General features: G+C 45.7%; 1 protein-coding gene across 18 annotated transcripts in view; it reads left to right on the top strand.

Moving 5' to 3' along the window:
* Nin (ninein) overlaps positions 1-15,971 on the top strand; it is a 102,298-nt gene that overhangs the window by 64,072 nt on the left and 22,255 nt on the right. For 14 of the 18 annotated variants that reach the window (XM_017594089.3, XM_008764706.4, XM_008764705.4 and 11 more), the window contains 8 exons: positions 182-320; positions 2,149-2,270; positions 3,887-4,392; positions 5,365-7,485; positions 8,747-8,872; positions 8,972-9,041; positions 10,528-10,740; positions 14,033-14,146. In XM_017594089.3, the coding sequence (XP_017449578.1) occupies positions 182-320; positions 2,149-2,270; positions 3,887-4,392; positions 5,365-7,485; positions 8,747-8,872; positions 8,972-9,041; positions 10,528-10,740; positions 14,033-14,146 (3,411 nt within the window). The remainder of the gene's footprint in view (positions 1-181; positions 321-2,148; positions 2,271-3,886; positions 4,393-5,364; positions 7,486-8,746; positions 8,873-8,971; positions 9,042-10,527; positions 10,741-14,032; positions 14,147-15,971) is intronic. The other 4 variants (XM_063261708.1, XM_008764710.4, XM_039111994.2 and 1 more) reach the window with 1 other exon arrangement.

Genomic DNA, 15,971 nt, shown 5'->3' with positions numbered 1-15,971 from the left:
CTCCTGTCCTGTGCATGAGCGAGACAGGCTCTTAACCTCCGAGCTCTCGCTTCAGCTTCCTTTTTTTTTTTTTTTTAATGTTCTTGGTGTCTTTTGAAGCACAAAAACCTGTACTTTGCTTTTCTCTGCTCTGTTTTTCTTGTTGCCATATGTAAGACGGGTGTCGTCTTTTAAACTCCAGCTACTACAAGACCAAGTGGATGAGCTCCAGTCTGAACTAGAGGAGTACCAGGCGCAGGGCAGAGTGCTCAGACTGCCCTGTCAGAACGCGCTGTCAGAAGAACTGGACGGTCACGGGGATGGTATCGAGCAGGACCAAGGTAAGCGCATTTGCACACAATCTTTTCGATGTCTGCATTTGACCTGGTTTGGAGAACGGCGGCTGGGTGGGGCACTGCAGAACACTGGCATCCTGGAGGACAGGGAGGGAGAGACTGTGGCAGTCAGTCTCGTTTATTGAGCTACTTCACTCGTGGCTGGCTTTTTCGTTTGTCCTTGAGGTCTTTATTAAAAAAAAAATATTTGTGATTCTGATATTGCTGACTCTTCCCTCCCCACTATGGCTGCCTGGTATGAGGATGGTTTGGAAGAGTTAGCCAGCCACACACCACAGAACTCACAGCTGATTTTCATAGGCTGGCGAGACTAAATGCCTTATTTGCCTCTGTAAGAGCAGCAGCAAGTCAGTTAAGAGCTTATGCCTGTGGCTTTGAGGGAGATGAGGAGGAGCGAGGCTGTTGGGCAGGCCTGCCTGGGAGCCATCTTGCAATCCAGCTCCTTGCCTGGGCCCTGTCTCTTTCCTCAGTTGGGTTTCAACTTGAGCAAGGTTCCCATGGGTTCTGCTGTTCCTGGTGGTGTCTCCCTTTGGTTTTTAAGAAAGCAGCTTTTTGGGGTTGGGGATTTAGCTCAGTGGTAGAGCGCTTGCCTAGGAAGCTCAAGGCCCTGGGTTCGGTCCCCAGCTCCGAAAAAAAGAACCAAAAAAAAAAAAAAAAAAAAAAGAAAGCAGCTTTTTCCTTCCCTCCCCTCTCTACTGTGGGATCAGCTGGTATTTGGGGAGGAGGTGTGGGAAGCTCTGAGTCCTTCTCTCTGATCCTTGACTCACCTGATACAGCTCTCCAGAGAGACTGTTGACTTTTCCAAGAAACTTCTGCCGTCTCGGAGGGGGGATGGGCCCAAAATATATGAGGAGAAAGCCCAAGGCAGTTGCTAGAACTCTGCCTACGAACACTTCTCCATCTGCTTGTGTATCTCCAGATGAAAAAAAGTATTTTTTGAGTCTCACCACCTTAAGACATTTCCATGTAGCAGTAAATAAATATATTGGACCTTGTGTTAGCTCAGCCCTCACCCTCTGCCCATATTTTCAATTTTCCCTTGGTGCTTAGTGTGGGCAGTGGGAGAAGTAAATCTCATGAAGGCATTGAGAATTTCCTCCCCAGTTCCCTGTACCCATGCCCCTGACACATGGGCCTGGGTGAACATAACTTGGACATGTGCAGTACTGAGGGGTGGACTAGGCATTTTGGCCCCCATAATGCACAGCAGTTAGGGTGCGAGCCACTCACTCGTTCCCATGCCACATCATCCCTCAGAATTTGTCACTGGGTAGTTTCTGGATAGACAAGATGTTGGTTAGTTTGACCAGACTCTGCTTCATGCTGTTTCCACACCCCATAGCCCTTTTATGGAGAGCTCATGGTTAACATATTCCATACACACCCATTTATCATTCAAAATGGCGGATTCAACTAAGCCTTGGCATACTGTCTGTAATTAGGAGGCTCTCCTCACCTTCTTCCTCTTGCTGCCCTAAAGCTTGAAGAGCAGAGCAACTTATGTGGCTTCCATTGTTTCCAAGAGCTTCACAGCTGGGAAGTCAGGCTGAAAAGGATTCCTTAGTGAAACCATGCCCCTGGACAGATGGCAGGATGTGCCAATGACAGAGCCTGAGGCAGGCTCGGTGGCTCCATGTGTTTTCAGGGCCTGGTTCTGGAGACAGAGCCTCAGGCAGGCTTGGTGGTTTCATGTGTTTTCAGAGCCTGGTTCTGGAGACAGAGCCTGAGGCAGGCTCGGTGGCTCCATGTGTTTTCAGGGCCTGGTTCTGGAGACAGAGCCTGTGGCAGGCTTGGTGGGTTTATGTGTTTTCAGAGCCTGGTTCTGGAGAATGCAACCCACTGAATATGAGCATTGAGGCAGAGCTGGTCATCGAACAGCTGAAAGAGCAGCACCACAGGGACCTGTGTCACCTGAGACTGGAGCTGGAAGACAAAGTAAGTCCTGCTTTCCAGTCTGACGGAGTTCTGTCAGCATGTGAGAGGTCCTGCTGCTTCTTCCTCACAGACCACCACTCCTGTGCATTTCTTCTAGAGCTCAGAGGCTGCCAGGAACCTGGTTCCTCAGTCTGAGCTTGAGTCCTGTTCTTCTCCAGTCTCTCCAGAATGTGTGATGTGTGCTTAGCCCCGCATATTGTAATATACTAATTATGTTTTTAACTTGTTAAAAAATATCCCAATTAAAAAACAAACCCTTTTTTTAAAAGATTTATTTATTTATTATAAATATAATTACACTGTAGTGAGCCACCATGTGGTTGCTGGGCTTTGAACTCAGGACCTCTGGAAGAGCACTCAGTGATCTTAACCACTGAGCCATCTCTCCAGTCCACAACCCTTTCTTTGATGTAGTATCACTTACTAGATTAGATACAAGTTCTGATCCTTGGCCTCTCAGACCTTCACTCTATGTCTTCCACTCACCTTCATCAAGGTTTTGGTTTTCTTTTTTTTTCCTGTATGTAGTTTGTGGTATGTATGGTTACATGTATGTGCATGGTTACAAGTGGTGTATGCATGGTTACATGTGTGTATGGTTGCATGTGGTATATGCATGGTTACATGTGGTGTATGCATGGTTACATGTGTGTATGGTTGCATGTGGTGTATGCATGGTTACATGTGGTATATGCATGGTTACATGTGTTTGCATGGTTATGTATATATGGTTACATGTGTGTATATGGATACATGTGGTATATGCATGGTTGCATGTGTTTTCGTGGTCATGTGTGTATGTATAGTTACATGTATATGCATGTTTGTGCCATGAATGAGAGTATACGGGTGTGTAGGCTGGAGATCACCATCCCATGTCCTCCTTGATTGGTTCCTCGATTTCTTGACTGGAACTCTGAACTCAGAGTTCCCCCATTTGTCTGGCTGGCTGGCTGGCTTGCCCAGGGGTCCTCTGTCCCCCTAGCACGGGCATCACAGGTAAGAGCCACCATGCCCAGTTTATGTGGATTTGGAAGATCAAGCCGTGGTTCTCTTTACTCAGTGCCACTCCCCAGCCTCTGCTTTTCTTGTTCACTCAACTGTTATGAATAACTCCGTTGAGCCTTGAGCGGATCTCCACATGTGCCCCTTTTGCCTTCGCACTCCCCACCACAGACTTATCATCCTAAAATATGTAGTTTAAGTCTTCAAATGTTTCTTGAGTTCTGTAAGGTGGCAGAGTGCTGAATGAAACACAAAGTTGGAGAGAAAATAGTTAGTGCAGTGAGAGCCAGCCTGGACTATTTGGTGTGTTCTGAGCCAGTGAAAGACCGTCTGAAAAAGAAGGTGGATGGTGCTTCGGGGATGGCACTGTGGTTGTCCTCTTGCCTGCACACATGTGTGTCCGCGGACACACACACACACACACCCGTAAGTAAATTAAACCAGACCTGGCTTCACTTAGTATTTTACTTCAGGTGATTTTGAACCAAGTTTACATTTTCAATCAGAACGAGAAAACGAGAGTGTCCTTTGGGACAGAAGCACTTGTTGTACCCACACCTCTTCCTCATTGCTCAGAAACCAGTCATCCCATGGCTTCTCTCTGGTTCTAGGTGCGCCACTATGAAAAGCAGCTGGATCACACCAGGGTCGCCTGTGAAAAGGAGCAGGTGGCCATGAAGCAAAAGTATGAGCAGGGAATGCGCACCTTGGAGAAGCAAATCAGTGAGCTTCAGAGTGAGATTGCAGACCTTCAGGGGCAGGCAGCGGTGCTGAAGGAGGCCCACCACAAGGCCAGCTGCAGGCACGAGGAGGAAAAGAAACAGCTGCAAATGGTGTTTGATGAGGAAAAGACTCAGCTTCAGGAGGAGCTGCGGCTGGAGCATGAGCAGGAGCTCAAGGCCAGGCTGCAGCAGGCAGAGGAAAGCTTTCGTCAGGAGAGAGAGGGACTCGCTCAGGCTGCCGCCTGGACTGAAGAGAAGGCGAGGAGCTTGACTCGGGACCTGGAGCAGTCTCACCAGGAGCAGCTACTGAGCCTGATGGAGAAGCATGCTCTAGAGAAAGAAGAGCTGAGAAAAGAGCTCTCGGAATATCACCAACGGGAACTCCAGGAGGGACGGTAAGAGTGAGGGGAACGTGAACAACAGGACACTGCTTCTCAGAGATTCTGTCAGTCAGGGAGGACCAGAAAATGAGGAGTGGGGGCGGGGAGCAGAGTGGCCCTTGGATTAGAGTAGGTTCTTTAAAAATTAAGCCAACTAGTTTTGTCTTGCTCACCAGGAAGTCTCCCTTGGTCATTGGAACTGTTCTGGTATGCACGTGTGTGTGTGTGTGTGTGTGTGTGTGTGTGTGTGTGTGTGTGTGTGTGTGCGTGTGTGTGTGCGTGTGTGTAGGGGAGGATGGGCTTTGGAGGAACTGTGCCTGTGTGACACTGGCTTCCTGTGCTCAGATGAGGGCTAGTCCTTCCCACTTCAGTGCTGTTGCTTTCTGAGAAAACCTATTCATAACTTGGATTCTGGATATACTCCTATTTCCTCCCTCTTAGGAAATGGCATGTCGTGTTTACTGTCCTTGTGTAAAATCCCAGGTATAACTGAGCGATTTCTCCAATCCTACCCTATTCAGTATACATCTCTTTTATTAAGCAAAAAAAACAAAACAAAACAAAGCAAAAAAAAACAACAGAAAAGTTATTAATATACCTGATTCATGCAACTGAAATCCTAGTGCTTGCTTCGTTCAAATGAAAAAATATTTCCCAGATGAGGAGTGAGGTCACTATGCCTTTGGTCGTTTAGTGTGAAATGCCAGCATAAGGCACCCGTTAAACCACACACGTGCATTCAGGAAGCATATTAAAGGATTTGGTTTCGTAAGCTCCCCCTGCTTCGGAGAAAGATAAGTTTCCTGGATTTGTGGTCTCTGGAAGACAGACCTCTCCCCGTACACATGACAGGTATAGGAATCAGCACCGTAGAACGCAGTTCCATTGTTTACCCGGCAGGCAGCCTTCGTGTTGTATGGGAAGATGTTGGGTTTGCTTCCGGAGTTGACAGCAGTTTCAGTAATGCTGTATGTTGACCACATTTAGGGAAGAAATGGAAACAGAGTGTAATAGAAGAGTCTCTCAGATAGAAGCCCAGTTTCAGGCTGACTGTGAGAAAGTCACTGAGCGCTGTGAACAAACGCTGCAAAGCCTTGAGGGTCGCTACCGCCAAGAGCTGAAGGACCTCCTGGACCAGCACCTGGAGGAGAGATCTCAGTGGGAGTTCGAAAAGGATGAGCTCACTCAAGAGTGCACGGAAGCCCAGGAACAGCTGGAGGAGGTGCTCCAAAGGGAGAAGGCGACCGCTCTGGCCAGGAGCCAGGAACAGGAGACGCTGGAGAAGACGCACAAGGAGCGTTTGGCTATCCTGAGCATGGAAAGAGAGCAGCTGTTGCAAGACCTGAAAGACCTACAGAACACATCTGAGCGCCAGCACAGCCTCCTGTCTGACCAGATGCTTGAGTTGAAGAGAAGTCAGGAGAGAGAGCTGAGGGAGCCAGAGCACGTGCTGTGCCAGACCGGGGTCTCTGAGCAGCTAGGCAGCCAGCAGCTGGCAAGACTACAGGTAGAGCATGAGCAAGAGAGGCGAGAAATGGCAGGCAAGATTGCCGCCCTGGAGAGCGCCCACAGGGTGAGCTGTGAGAGAGCGGATCAAGAGAAGGCAGAGATGAGCGCTGAAATCCGCAGGCTTCAGAGTACAGTTAAGGACCTACAGCAGGCAACATCTCTCTTGGTGCTTCAGGGTGGCTGCCGGGCAACGGCGGGGGAGGAGGCAGAAGGAAACGGAGCCCTGTCCCTGCTTCAGCAAGGGGAGCAGCTGTTGGAAGAAAATGGAGACGTCCTCATCAGCCTGCAGAAAGCTCACGAGCGCGCAGTGAAGGAAAATGCAAAAATGGCCACTGAAATTTCTAGATTGCAACAGAGGCTGAAAAAGTTAGAGCCGGGGTCAGCGATCTCCTCTTGTTTGGAGGAGCGGATGACTGAGATTTCTGGAAGTTCCAGGGAACATGCAGAACCCGTAATGAAACGAGGTACAGCCACTAAGCACTTCCTAAGTGACCCAGGAGACCACGAGGCCCAGGGCCTGGGGAGTACAGGGACGAGCTCTGTTCAGAGGCAGGAGTGCAGAACGGAGGAGTCGGAAGCTTCCCTGGAGTGCTTTTCTGAGCTTGAAAACAGTGAAGACACCAGGACAGAGTCCTGGGACCTGAAGAGTCAGATCATCCAGCTTCAGGAGCAACTAACAGTCTTGCGTGCAGACTGCGATCGGGCTTCTGAGAGGAAGCGGGACCTGCTTTTTGATATCTCTGTGCTGAAAAAGAAACTAAAGATGTTGGAGAGGCTCCCCGAGGCGTCTTCCAAGTATAAGGTGTTGTATGAGGATGCGGCTAGAGAAAACGCCTGCCTCCAGGAGGAGTTGAGGCTCATGGAGATGCGCTACGCGGACTCGCTGGACAGCAACAAAGAGCTCACCGCTGAGGTCTACAGGTTGCAGGATGAGATGAAGAAAATGGAGGAGGTGACGGGGACATTCCTCAGCCTGGAGAACAGCTACGATGAGGTCAAACTGGAGAATGAGAAGCTCAGTGCTCTGGTGTTGAGACTTCAAGGGAAGATGGAGGAGGTGCTGGAAAGGGCTGCCCTGCAGGGTGACAGCTACTCCCTGTGGGAAGGTCCTTCAGAGAATCTGGAGGTCACCTCTGATGAAAAGATGCTTGAACTCCATCAGACCGAAGAAGAGTGTACACCCGAGGTCATGAGCAGGCACCATATCATAGAAGAGTGTAGACAGGAAACCCGGTGCTGTGAACAGGGAAGCACGCAGCTCCTGGCTGGCATAAAAGCACACGAAATCGCCTGGTTCCGCAGAAAAATTGAGACGCATCAAGAAAAGCCTAGCGTGCAGAACCGAGTTATCCTGGAGGAGAGTGCTGCTCTCCTGGGCCTTCAGGGCACACATCTTCAGCACGAGGCCACAATCGCAGAGTTAGAACTGGAGAAGCAAAAGCTACAGGAGCTGACTAGAAATTTGAGGGAGCGAGTCACTACCTTAGCTAAGCAAAAAGACGCACCTTCTCAAGGAGAGGAGGAGGAAGAGCTGAAGGCCGTGATGCACGACTTGCAGATCACGTGCGGTGAGATGCAGAGGAAGGTTGAACTTCTGAGGTAATGTATGTGCCTTCTAGACCTCGTGGAGGCCTGCAGAGCGTCTGGTCACGTCTAACTGCTGCTGCTTGCCGTGCCTAGAGACACTAACCTATTAGTCTTGAGAAGAGCTGTGTTCTAGCCACCTTCCGCTTCTGTGTGTATTAACAACTAGAGTAACCTTGTCTAGGAGGCATCCCCTTCCTCATAGCAAGTCAGTGTCGTCCATACGGATCGCGGAAGCACAAAATGGCGAATGTCTGCTGTTTAACCACTTGTACCGTTGGTGTCGTTCTTAGCCCTCTTCTAGCTCTGACATCCTGTGGATGTCAGATACCCTTTCACCCAGTGTTAATTGCTGTCCTTCTTTCAATGAAGCATGTTATATGGAATGAATGCCTCTTACGTAGTATTAACTCCCTTGGTAGATAACAATGCTCTTCCTATACTAATAGAGGAAACTTATTGAATGGATTTATACTTTCTCCTTCCATATTTGAAGTATATGCCAGTGTCCTAGAAACAGTACATTTTTATGGTAGATTTTATCAGGGAGTTACCAATTGTAATAAATAGGAGTTGTAATAAATGTGCTCAAGGGACGAAGACAAAGTTAACTACTTTAAAAAACTACCAACCGGCCGTTGTGACACACGACTGCATTTCAGTCTTTTTTATCAAAGTTGGGTTTTTCTTTAATTTGCAAAATGTTACATTGTGTCTGAAGTGTCTTAGTGTGGTATAAAAGCAAAAGAATTCGCTTGTGAATGTTGAGTTTCCTCTTCCTCAGATTTCTTTTACTGGAACCTCAGAATAGAGTGAGAAGAATAAACTGAGAATTTTGGTGTGCCCTTGTTTTATGTAGTACGTTTTCCCTGGGGGCCTAATCTAAAAGCTCAAACAGCTAAGAAATGTGGCTTTTGTCTGTTCAGAGCAGGGAGGGCTGAGACTGAGGTAAATGAAGCCAGTTGTTCAAAGCAGCCTGCCTGCCATTGAGAAGTCAACACCCAGCGTTGGCTTTGAGTTTTGATCCCTGTCTCCACACTCAAGGGTTTCTGGCCACACCTCCATGATGTCTTTTAGCAAGATTCTTATTTTCCAAAAGTAGTGACTCAATATGTTACAGCTTGATTTCCAAGTACCAAGAGACTACTAATTTAAACTTCTACTTTAACTGGCATGAAATTCTTTCTATATTGGAAGTTACTAGAAAATATTTCCCAAAGATGCCAGATGACTGCCATGCGGTAACTTTTTTTTTTTTTTAATCTCTACACTTCAGATATGAATCTGAAAAGCTTCAAGAGGAAAATTCTATTTTGAGAAATGAAATTACTACTTTAAATGAGGAAGATAGCATCTCTAACCTGAAATTGGAGGAGTTAAATGGGTCTCAGGAAGAATTGTGGTAAGACATACTTTAGTTAAACTTTACAAGGACCAGGAACTATTTAACTTTCAAGTTTGAAAGCTTCGCTCCTGACTCATGTCTTCGTTGATCCTTTAGGCAGAAAATAGAAACCATAGAGCAGGAAAAGGCTTCCATTCAGAAGATGGTTGAAAAACTAAAGAAACAGGTAAGAAATGCTTAACATTCCCAGCAGATCTGCAGAGCATTTCTTAGACGTGCAGCTCGTTCAGACGGCTTATGCCATTCAGTGCTCGTTTTGTATGATCTTACGGCATATACTCAAGTATGGGGAGACTATTTAAGAACATATCTGAATAGTCACGAGACAAGGGCACACTTGGGAAGGAAATAGTCTTAGTATCTGAAATAGCCAAGGCAGCATCCAAAATATATCTTGTACTATTTCAAATAAGGGGCGGGACTCGGTTGGAAAATTGGCAACAGCTAGGGAGGGTCCGATGATCACAGATAGACCTGATAGAACCAAAAGGCTAGCCCCACAGTGCTAGGGAAACTTAAACAGGCTAGTTCTTCACCTACTAAACAGAAGTTAAACATTGATATTATAATAGTAAATAAATAAATATGCATAAGTAAAGAAGTAAGTCTACGCTGTGGAGAGTAAACTGACAGCATCAGTGGGGAGACTTTTAGGGGAGTTCCTGCCATTGCATTCATGTGTATATACTTCTTTTCTAACTCAACAAGGCCACGCTAAACTAAGGAACAAACAGAAACAAATGAACCCAGAATTGCTACCATTTTGTTGCTTAATAACGAAACGATAAGACAAATGTATATCTCTGCGCAGGAATGGAAACGGCAGTCTGGGGAGTCTTTTCACATAAAACGTCCTGCATTCGCTAAGATCTGGAACATATGGTGACATCTAGGCACACTAACTTGGAAAGATGGCTTCCATGCGAGATCAGAAGTGGGAAGAGCAAGCTGTTAGAACATGCAATGATCCTTTTTATCTTTATCTCTTGGCTAAAAGAAAGATGGTAGTGTATATGCATAGAAAATGATCTAGTGGTATGCAAATTCAACAATAAGGGACCAGGCACCCTGTGACCTGAGATTAACCTGCGTCTAACTTTTATATACAGCCAAGGTGGTAGAATTTATAATAAGGAGCATATATTATTTTTTATCATGTGTGGTTAAGAGAGAGTATGCGCAAAGGAAAATTAAATTTATTACAAAAAAGACATAGAGCAGACACTTCCTCCCCAGCAGTGGTTCTCAACCTGTGGGTTGTGACCCCTTTCGAGTTGAATGGGTGTTTTTCACGGGTCACCTAGACCAATGTAAAATACAGATATTTACATTATGATTTATAACGGTAGCAAAATTACAGTTATGAAGTAGCCACAAACATGATAGCAATAATGGTTGGGGGTCAGCACAGCATGAGAACCTGTATTGAAGGGTCGCAGCTTGAGGAAGGTTGAGAACCATTGCTCCACAGGCAGAGTGACCAGGGCTAGAAGCAAGGCTGCCCTGTGGCAGAGTAGACTCTTACAGAGATTTCTTTAAACTACATCGAGAGAGGAGAAAAGTCTCTAAATCTTTTTTTTTATGTTGTTGTTGTTGTTGTTAGCAAAAGTAGGGCAGCAGTATTCTTTAAAACTTATTTCAATTTTAATTAGGTTTCAGATTTAAAACTCAAAAACCAACAGTTGGATTCAGAAAATAAAGAACTCAGCCAAAAGAACTCCCAAAACAAGGAAGAACTGAAAACCCTTAATCAACGTCTGGCAGAAATGCTGTGCCAGAAGGAGGACCCAGGAACTTGCACCTCTGAGAAATGGGAGCAAGAAAATGAGAGCCTCAAAGAAGAACTGGATCGCTACAAAGTTCAGGTCAGCCATTGTCATCAAATGCATGTCTGAGTGCTCTGTCCGAATGCATGTACATCCGTGTGCCACAAGAGGGCGCCAGGTCCCATTGCAGGTGGTTGTGAGCTGCCCTGTGTTTGCTGGGGACTGAGGTCAGGCCCTCTAGAAGAGCGGTCACTGCTCTTAACCACTGAGCCATCTCTCTAGCCTCAGATTTTTCATTCTAAATCCAAAGAAATTAAAAAAAAAATGTACACCTCAGACCTTAATGATTAAATCATTATTGTCCTGACACATTAATATCTACTCCAGATATATCTAATGTAGGAGGGGGGTAGAACGATCTCCCACAACAGATGGGATGAGCTCAGTGAAGCAGCTGTGAACCAATTCATCTCGGCTGTGAAAAAAAGAAATCTTTTTTTTTAAGAAGGAGAATTACACTAGTGCCAGACATGCACAGATTTCTTATTTGTTTGGTGCTGCTGTTGATGTCTCTTAAAGAATCCAGGTAACAAATATTTACTTAGCGTTTACATTGTACTGCTGGAGCGGCGTTAAAGTCTCTAAGTGAACGCAGGTAGGTTCTGTGCAAGACAGAACTAATAGAAAGGCTCTTGAGCACGTGAGGGCTTGGATACCCTGTGGGGAGTGGGGGAGAGGAGTACTAATCCCTTATAACCATCAAGAGTGTGTGTGATCAGAGTGTTTTCTCAACCCGCTGGGGTCGAGATGGAGGTTTTGCTTTTGTTTTTTAAAGTACCTGGACTAATCGGGAATAGATAATTGGGACTAGATTCAGATTTCGTAAAGTGAAAGCACGACACTACATGTCAGAAATAAAACAGTTCAGGTACCAGAAAAACACATGGGGTGAAGTTGTGTTCAACCACAGAGAAAGAGATCTGTCTCTCTCGGTTAAAAAGGAAAAAAAAAAAAAAAACCTGAAATGAAGGGACAGGGCTGGAGAGACTGGAGGGACGGCTGGTGGTTAGGAGCACTAATGCTCACGCACAAGGTCCTTGTTTGTTTCCCAGAGCACACATGACAACTCACAACTCCATATCCAGTGGATCTCATGGCTCTTCTGCGAGGGCTCCTGCACACATATATGCACATATATGCACATACACACACACACAAGATCAATGAATGTGAAAAAAATTAAAGAGTAGAAGAAAATTTAGAGACATGAGAAAAAAAAAAAAACAGGAACAAAAGTTTTTTGAAAAAGATTAAAATGACCCTCAAAGCTCTGAACGGATGCTCCAAATCAATCATAATTAGAGAAATGTAAAATACACAGTTCTGGCATGTAATTCCTCACTTGAAAGATTGGTGTCTGTTCAAAAATACCCAGCAGCATGTTCTCCTGGCAAGGCTGTGTTGGCAGACGTCCTCGAACATGGCGGCACTGTGCACTGTACCGTCCGTGCGGAGGTATTTTGGCACTACCCGCCATCATCCCATGTGCCTTCACCTTTTGCCCCACAGTCTCACTCCTAGGAATTTAGCAACCTCGAGAAGTCATACACATGAGGCTGTTCGCTCCAGCTTTGTTTGTATGTGCAAAGTTGCTGGAACAATCTGGATGCTCACACGTGAAAGCGTGATTGATATAAGACCAGTGGTATAGCCATACGATGCATAGTCTTACAGGGCTGTTCAAAAGGGATGCACGTAAGAGGAATGAGAACACGCAGTGTGAAGTGATTTCCAGGACATGGTGTCAGCTCGTCCATGGGAGCCACAAAGTGTATCCACAGGATGCTTCCATACTGAGAGACATAGTGAGAGGCGTTAGAAGGGAAACACGTGCTCTGCCCATTTGTGTTAAGGAACTATGAGGGAGATAAACCATACAGCAGAGAAGTTAGGAGGGAGAGGCACGGGCAGGGAGATAGGAATGTATAGAAGGGCTGAGGAGGGGAGTCGGGCTCTGCCGACTTTGTCTTTCTACAAAGCTCTGACTCTTATGTGCTTCGCGTGCGTTTGGTTTGGTTTTTCTCCAGTTCTGGTCATTTAACCAGAGCTTTGCAACTGCTCTGCCACTGAGCTACCTCCCAGCCATGTTGCTCACAAGCTTTACAGACCTCAGATGATCAAAATCAGCCATGATGGGTGCAGGAATACAAAAAGAGAACACAAACACCAACGGATGGTACCGGCACTGTGTGCAGTATGACCGCAGCAGGGGCACAAAGAATGAGCTGTCCACAAACGCTTTAATAGTCTACCCAGAAACTGTGACCGCCCTAGGCATACAAGGTGGTTTTGTGTCTGCTAGAGGTGTATGAGTAACCGCATAGAGCGTGGACCAAGGTTGTGCTTCTCACTGTTGGAGAAGAGACTTGCAGTGTCAGAGTGTGGAGGGCCAAGGTGAACCCTCTGATAGTGTCAGGATCTGAGACATCGGTCTCAGAGAACTAGAGAAACGCATGGATGTGGTTTTTTTTTTTTTTTTTTTTGGTTCTTTTTTTCGGAGCTGGGGACCGAACCCAGGGCTTTGCGCTTCCTAGGTAAGCGCTCTACCACTGAGCTAAATCCCCAGCCCCATGGATGTGTTTTTGTATGGGGTAACCAGGTCTTGATTTCTGACTGTCATCCTCCTATGATAGCACCTTGGGAAATCTTACTGATTCCAAGGTTAAAACAGAAAAGATTTGAGTCAGACCTGAAATGTCTCATGGTGCCAGAGAGAAAAAGGTGCTAAAAAGATAAATAAGTAAAAAATTGAAAATAAGACGAATTCCAAAGACCCAGACTCCCACCTAAAGGAACTCCTACTAACATAGCCTCAAGCAGTTTGATCGGGGAAATATAGTATAAAATGAAATAATTATAATAGCTGTCTGAGTACATATTAGCATCGATCGATTGACTGAATAAACAATTAGGGCAGAAGCAACTGCTCTTTCTTGGAGAAATCTAACAAAAGCAGAAATGAGGAAAGAAAACAGAAAGTCATCCTCAGGAAAACCCCAAGTGATAGATATTGCAGCCACAGTGCACTGGTGGGCACAGGAATGAATAGGCAGAAATTCAAAGAATGAATTTGCACAATCAAAGGGGGCCTCTCCCAGAAGAAGGTAACTTTACAGTAGAGGAACGGCTGAAGGCACGGGTCAGGCCGAAGACCCATGCTGTACATGGAGAGTCTTCGGAGATAATTTGGTTAGTTCTAGAAAGATAAATGCTGTCAAAGCAATGCCATTAGGCTGTGCTCTCACTGGTCCCTCACGATTGTCTTCCTTGGGCCCAGTGAAGCTTCCCTGGCCAATGACTGTGTCTGATATGTGTCTGATACCTTTCTTAGACGTCCACTTTGGTGTCTTCTCTGGAGGCCGAGCTTTCTGAAGTTAAACTGCAGACTCACATTGTGGAGCAAGAAAACCTCCTCCTCAAGGATGAACTGGAGAGATTGAAGCAAGTAAGTCTGTGCTGCGGGAGTGGAGTGAGGGGCAGCACCACTTGATGCCGGGTCTCCAGCCACCAAATCCCCTTTCCACCGTGGCTGCCCCACCAGCTTATTGCTTCAGGCTGATGACTTGAGTCCTGAGTGTGTTTAATTCCCTAGTGAAACAGTTTATTTTTAAGGTAGACTCTAACATTCTGTTACTGTGAATCCTAACCATTTCAGTTTCAAATGTTTGCTGTTCTACTGTCTCCAGGCGAAAAAGTAACATTAGTTTGTCTGATAAGAGGGCGAGTTTCTGCCTCATGAATTCCAGAACTGTTCTCTGATTTCTGGGGACCCAAATGAAGTTGGTTCCACTTGTATCTTTTCCTTGTGGTAGACGTGCGGCGCCTCGTAGGAGAACACCCTCTCCAGCATCCTCAGATCACACTCTCTCGCATTTACAAGCTTAACTGGCAGAGCTCAGTATGGGTATGAGGTTGCCTGCTTGTGTTCCCAGCACTCAGGAAACTGAGGCAGGAGGATTGCGAATTCAAGATCAGTAAAGGCTACATAGTGAGGCCCTGTCTCAAAAAAAAAGAGAAAATTAGTTTGGTTTTTAGAAGGCTATTTCAGAGTTTCAAACAAAGACTTAATTTTAAATATAAAAGAGGGTATACCTCAAGAAAACTATGGATAGGATATTTTCCAATATTCTTTATTTTTATTATGAATAACAAGGGTTTTTTTTTGTACCTTCTGTTGCATATTAGAATTTAGTTTTCATGGTAGAATCTCGTTGTTCCATTTGCCCACCCTCAGATTACTTTCGTATTTGTGCCATCACATTATAAAATGTTCTTCCTGTATCCGTTCAGCAGTTAGAGTTTCTATGCCAGGCACTGTAGGGCACAGTGAATCTTTTCTGTCACAAGTAGAAACTCCATTTGTTCCATATGAGCATCTGGGAAGCTAAGGTTCACAGTCTTTCTGTGAGGTGAGAGTATCTTGGGGCCATTGTTAATAATTGATTATAAATATAGCATTGTTATAATTAACTCCAGTGCCCCATGTCCCCTGTGGCTTTGAAGGCATTGCTTCCTCACCCTTTCAGCGATAACATCCAATCCATGTGCACACTGTGGTGTCGCTCAGCTACAGAGCACAAGAAAAAGACACATCCGGAAGAAAAGCAACTGAGGAGGACATCACTTGGCACATTTTATTACACATTCTTTCCAAGCCATTAGTGTGAATAGATGAAATAACCATGAGTCCCTATGTGCACATGGTAGGAAGTCCTTCCGTCGTGAGGACTTTTGAGGAAGGTTCTGTTAGGTGCCAGCCCATCCTGGCCGCCTTGCAGCTCAGACCCAGAAAGCATGTGTCACTCTGTATGATGTGACTTCGAGCTCTGGACACACTGTATCTATATCTACAAATCTATATCTATATCTATCTGATATAGATATATTACATATCACACCAAAAGAAGCGTAAATAGCATCCGCAGAAAGTCCCCTGATAAATACCCAAGTGGTGTCAAGCATTACGAGCGTTAGAGAGTTAAAGAGGCCAGGCACTGAGGGAAAGGAGATGGCCCCATGTAATATTAATGTGCAGATGCTTCAAGGGCGTTTTCCAATATCCTTCTAACTTGTTCAGGCTTATGAGGTATGTTGGATTTGCTATCAGTTGAAAACAAGCTCCAGCCTGTAAAATCTATTTTGTCATAGCTAATTCCAGTGTTATGTGGGAGGCCTTCAGACAGGAAGATGGCTGTACCGTAATGGTAACAGGGTTGAACCCATGAAAGGCAAGCAGGAATGCTCTTAGTAAAACTGTATAAAGTGCAGGA

This window comes from Rattus norvegicus, chromosome 6 (assembly GCF_036323735.1).
Source record: "Rattus norvegicus strain BN/NHsdMcwi chromosome 6, GRCr8, whole genome shotgun sequence".
NCBI lineage: Eukaryota > Metazoa > Chordata > Mammalia > Rodentia > Muridae > Rattus > Rattus norvegicus.
Note: the sequence above shows the minus strand (reverse complement) of the source record. Positions and strands in the feature narration are given on the sequence as shown.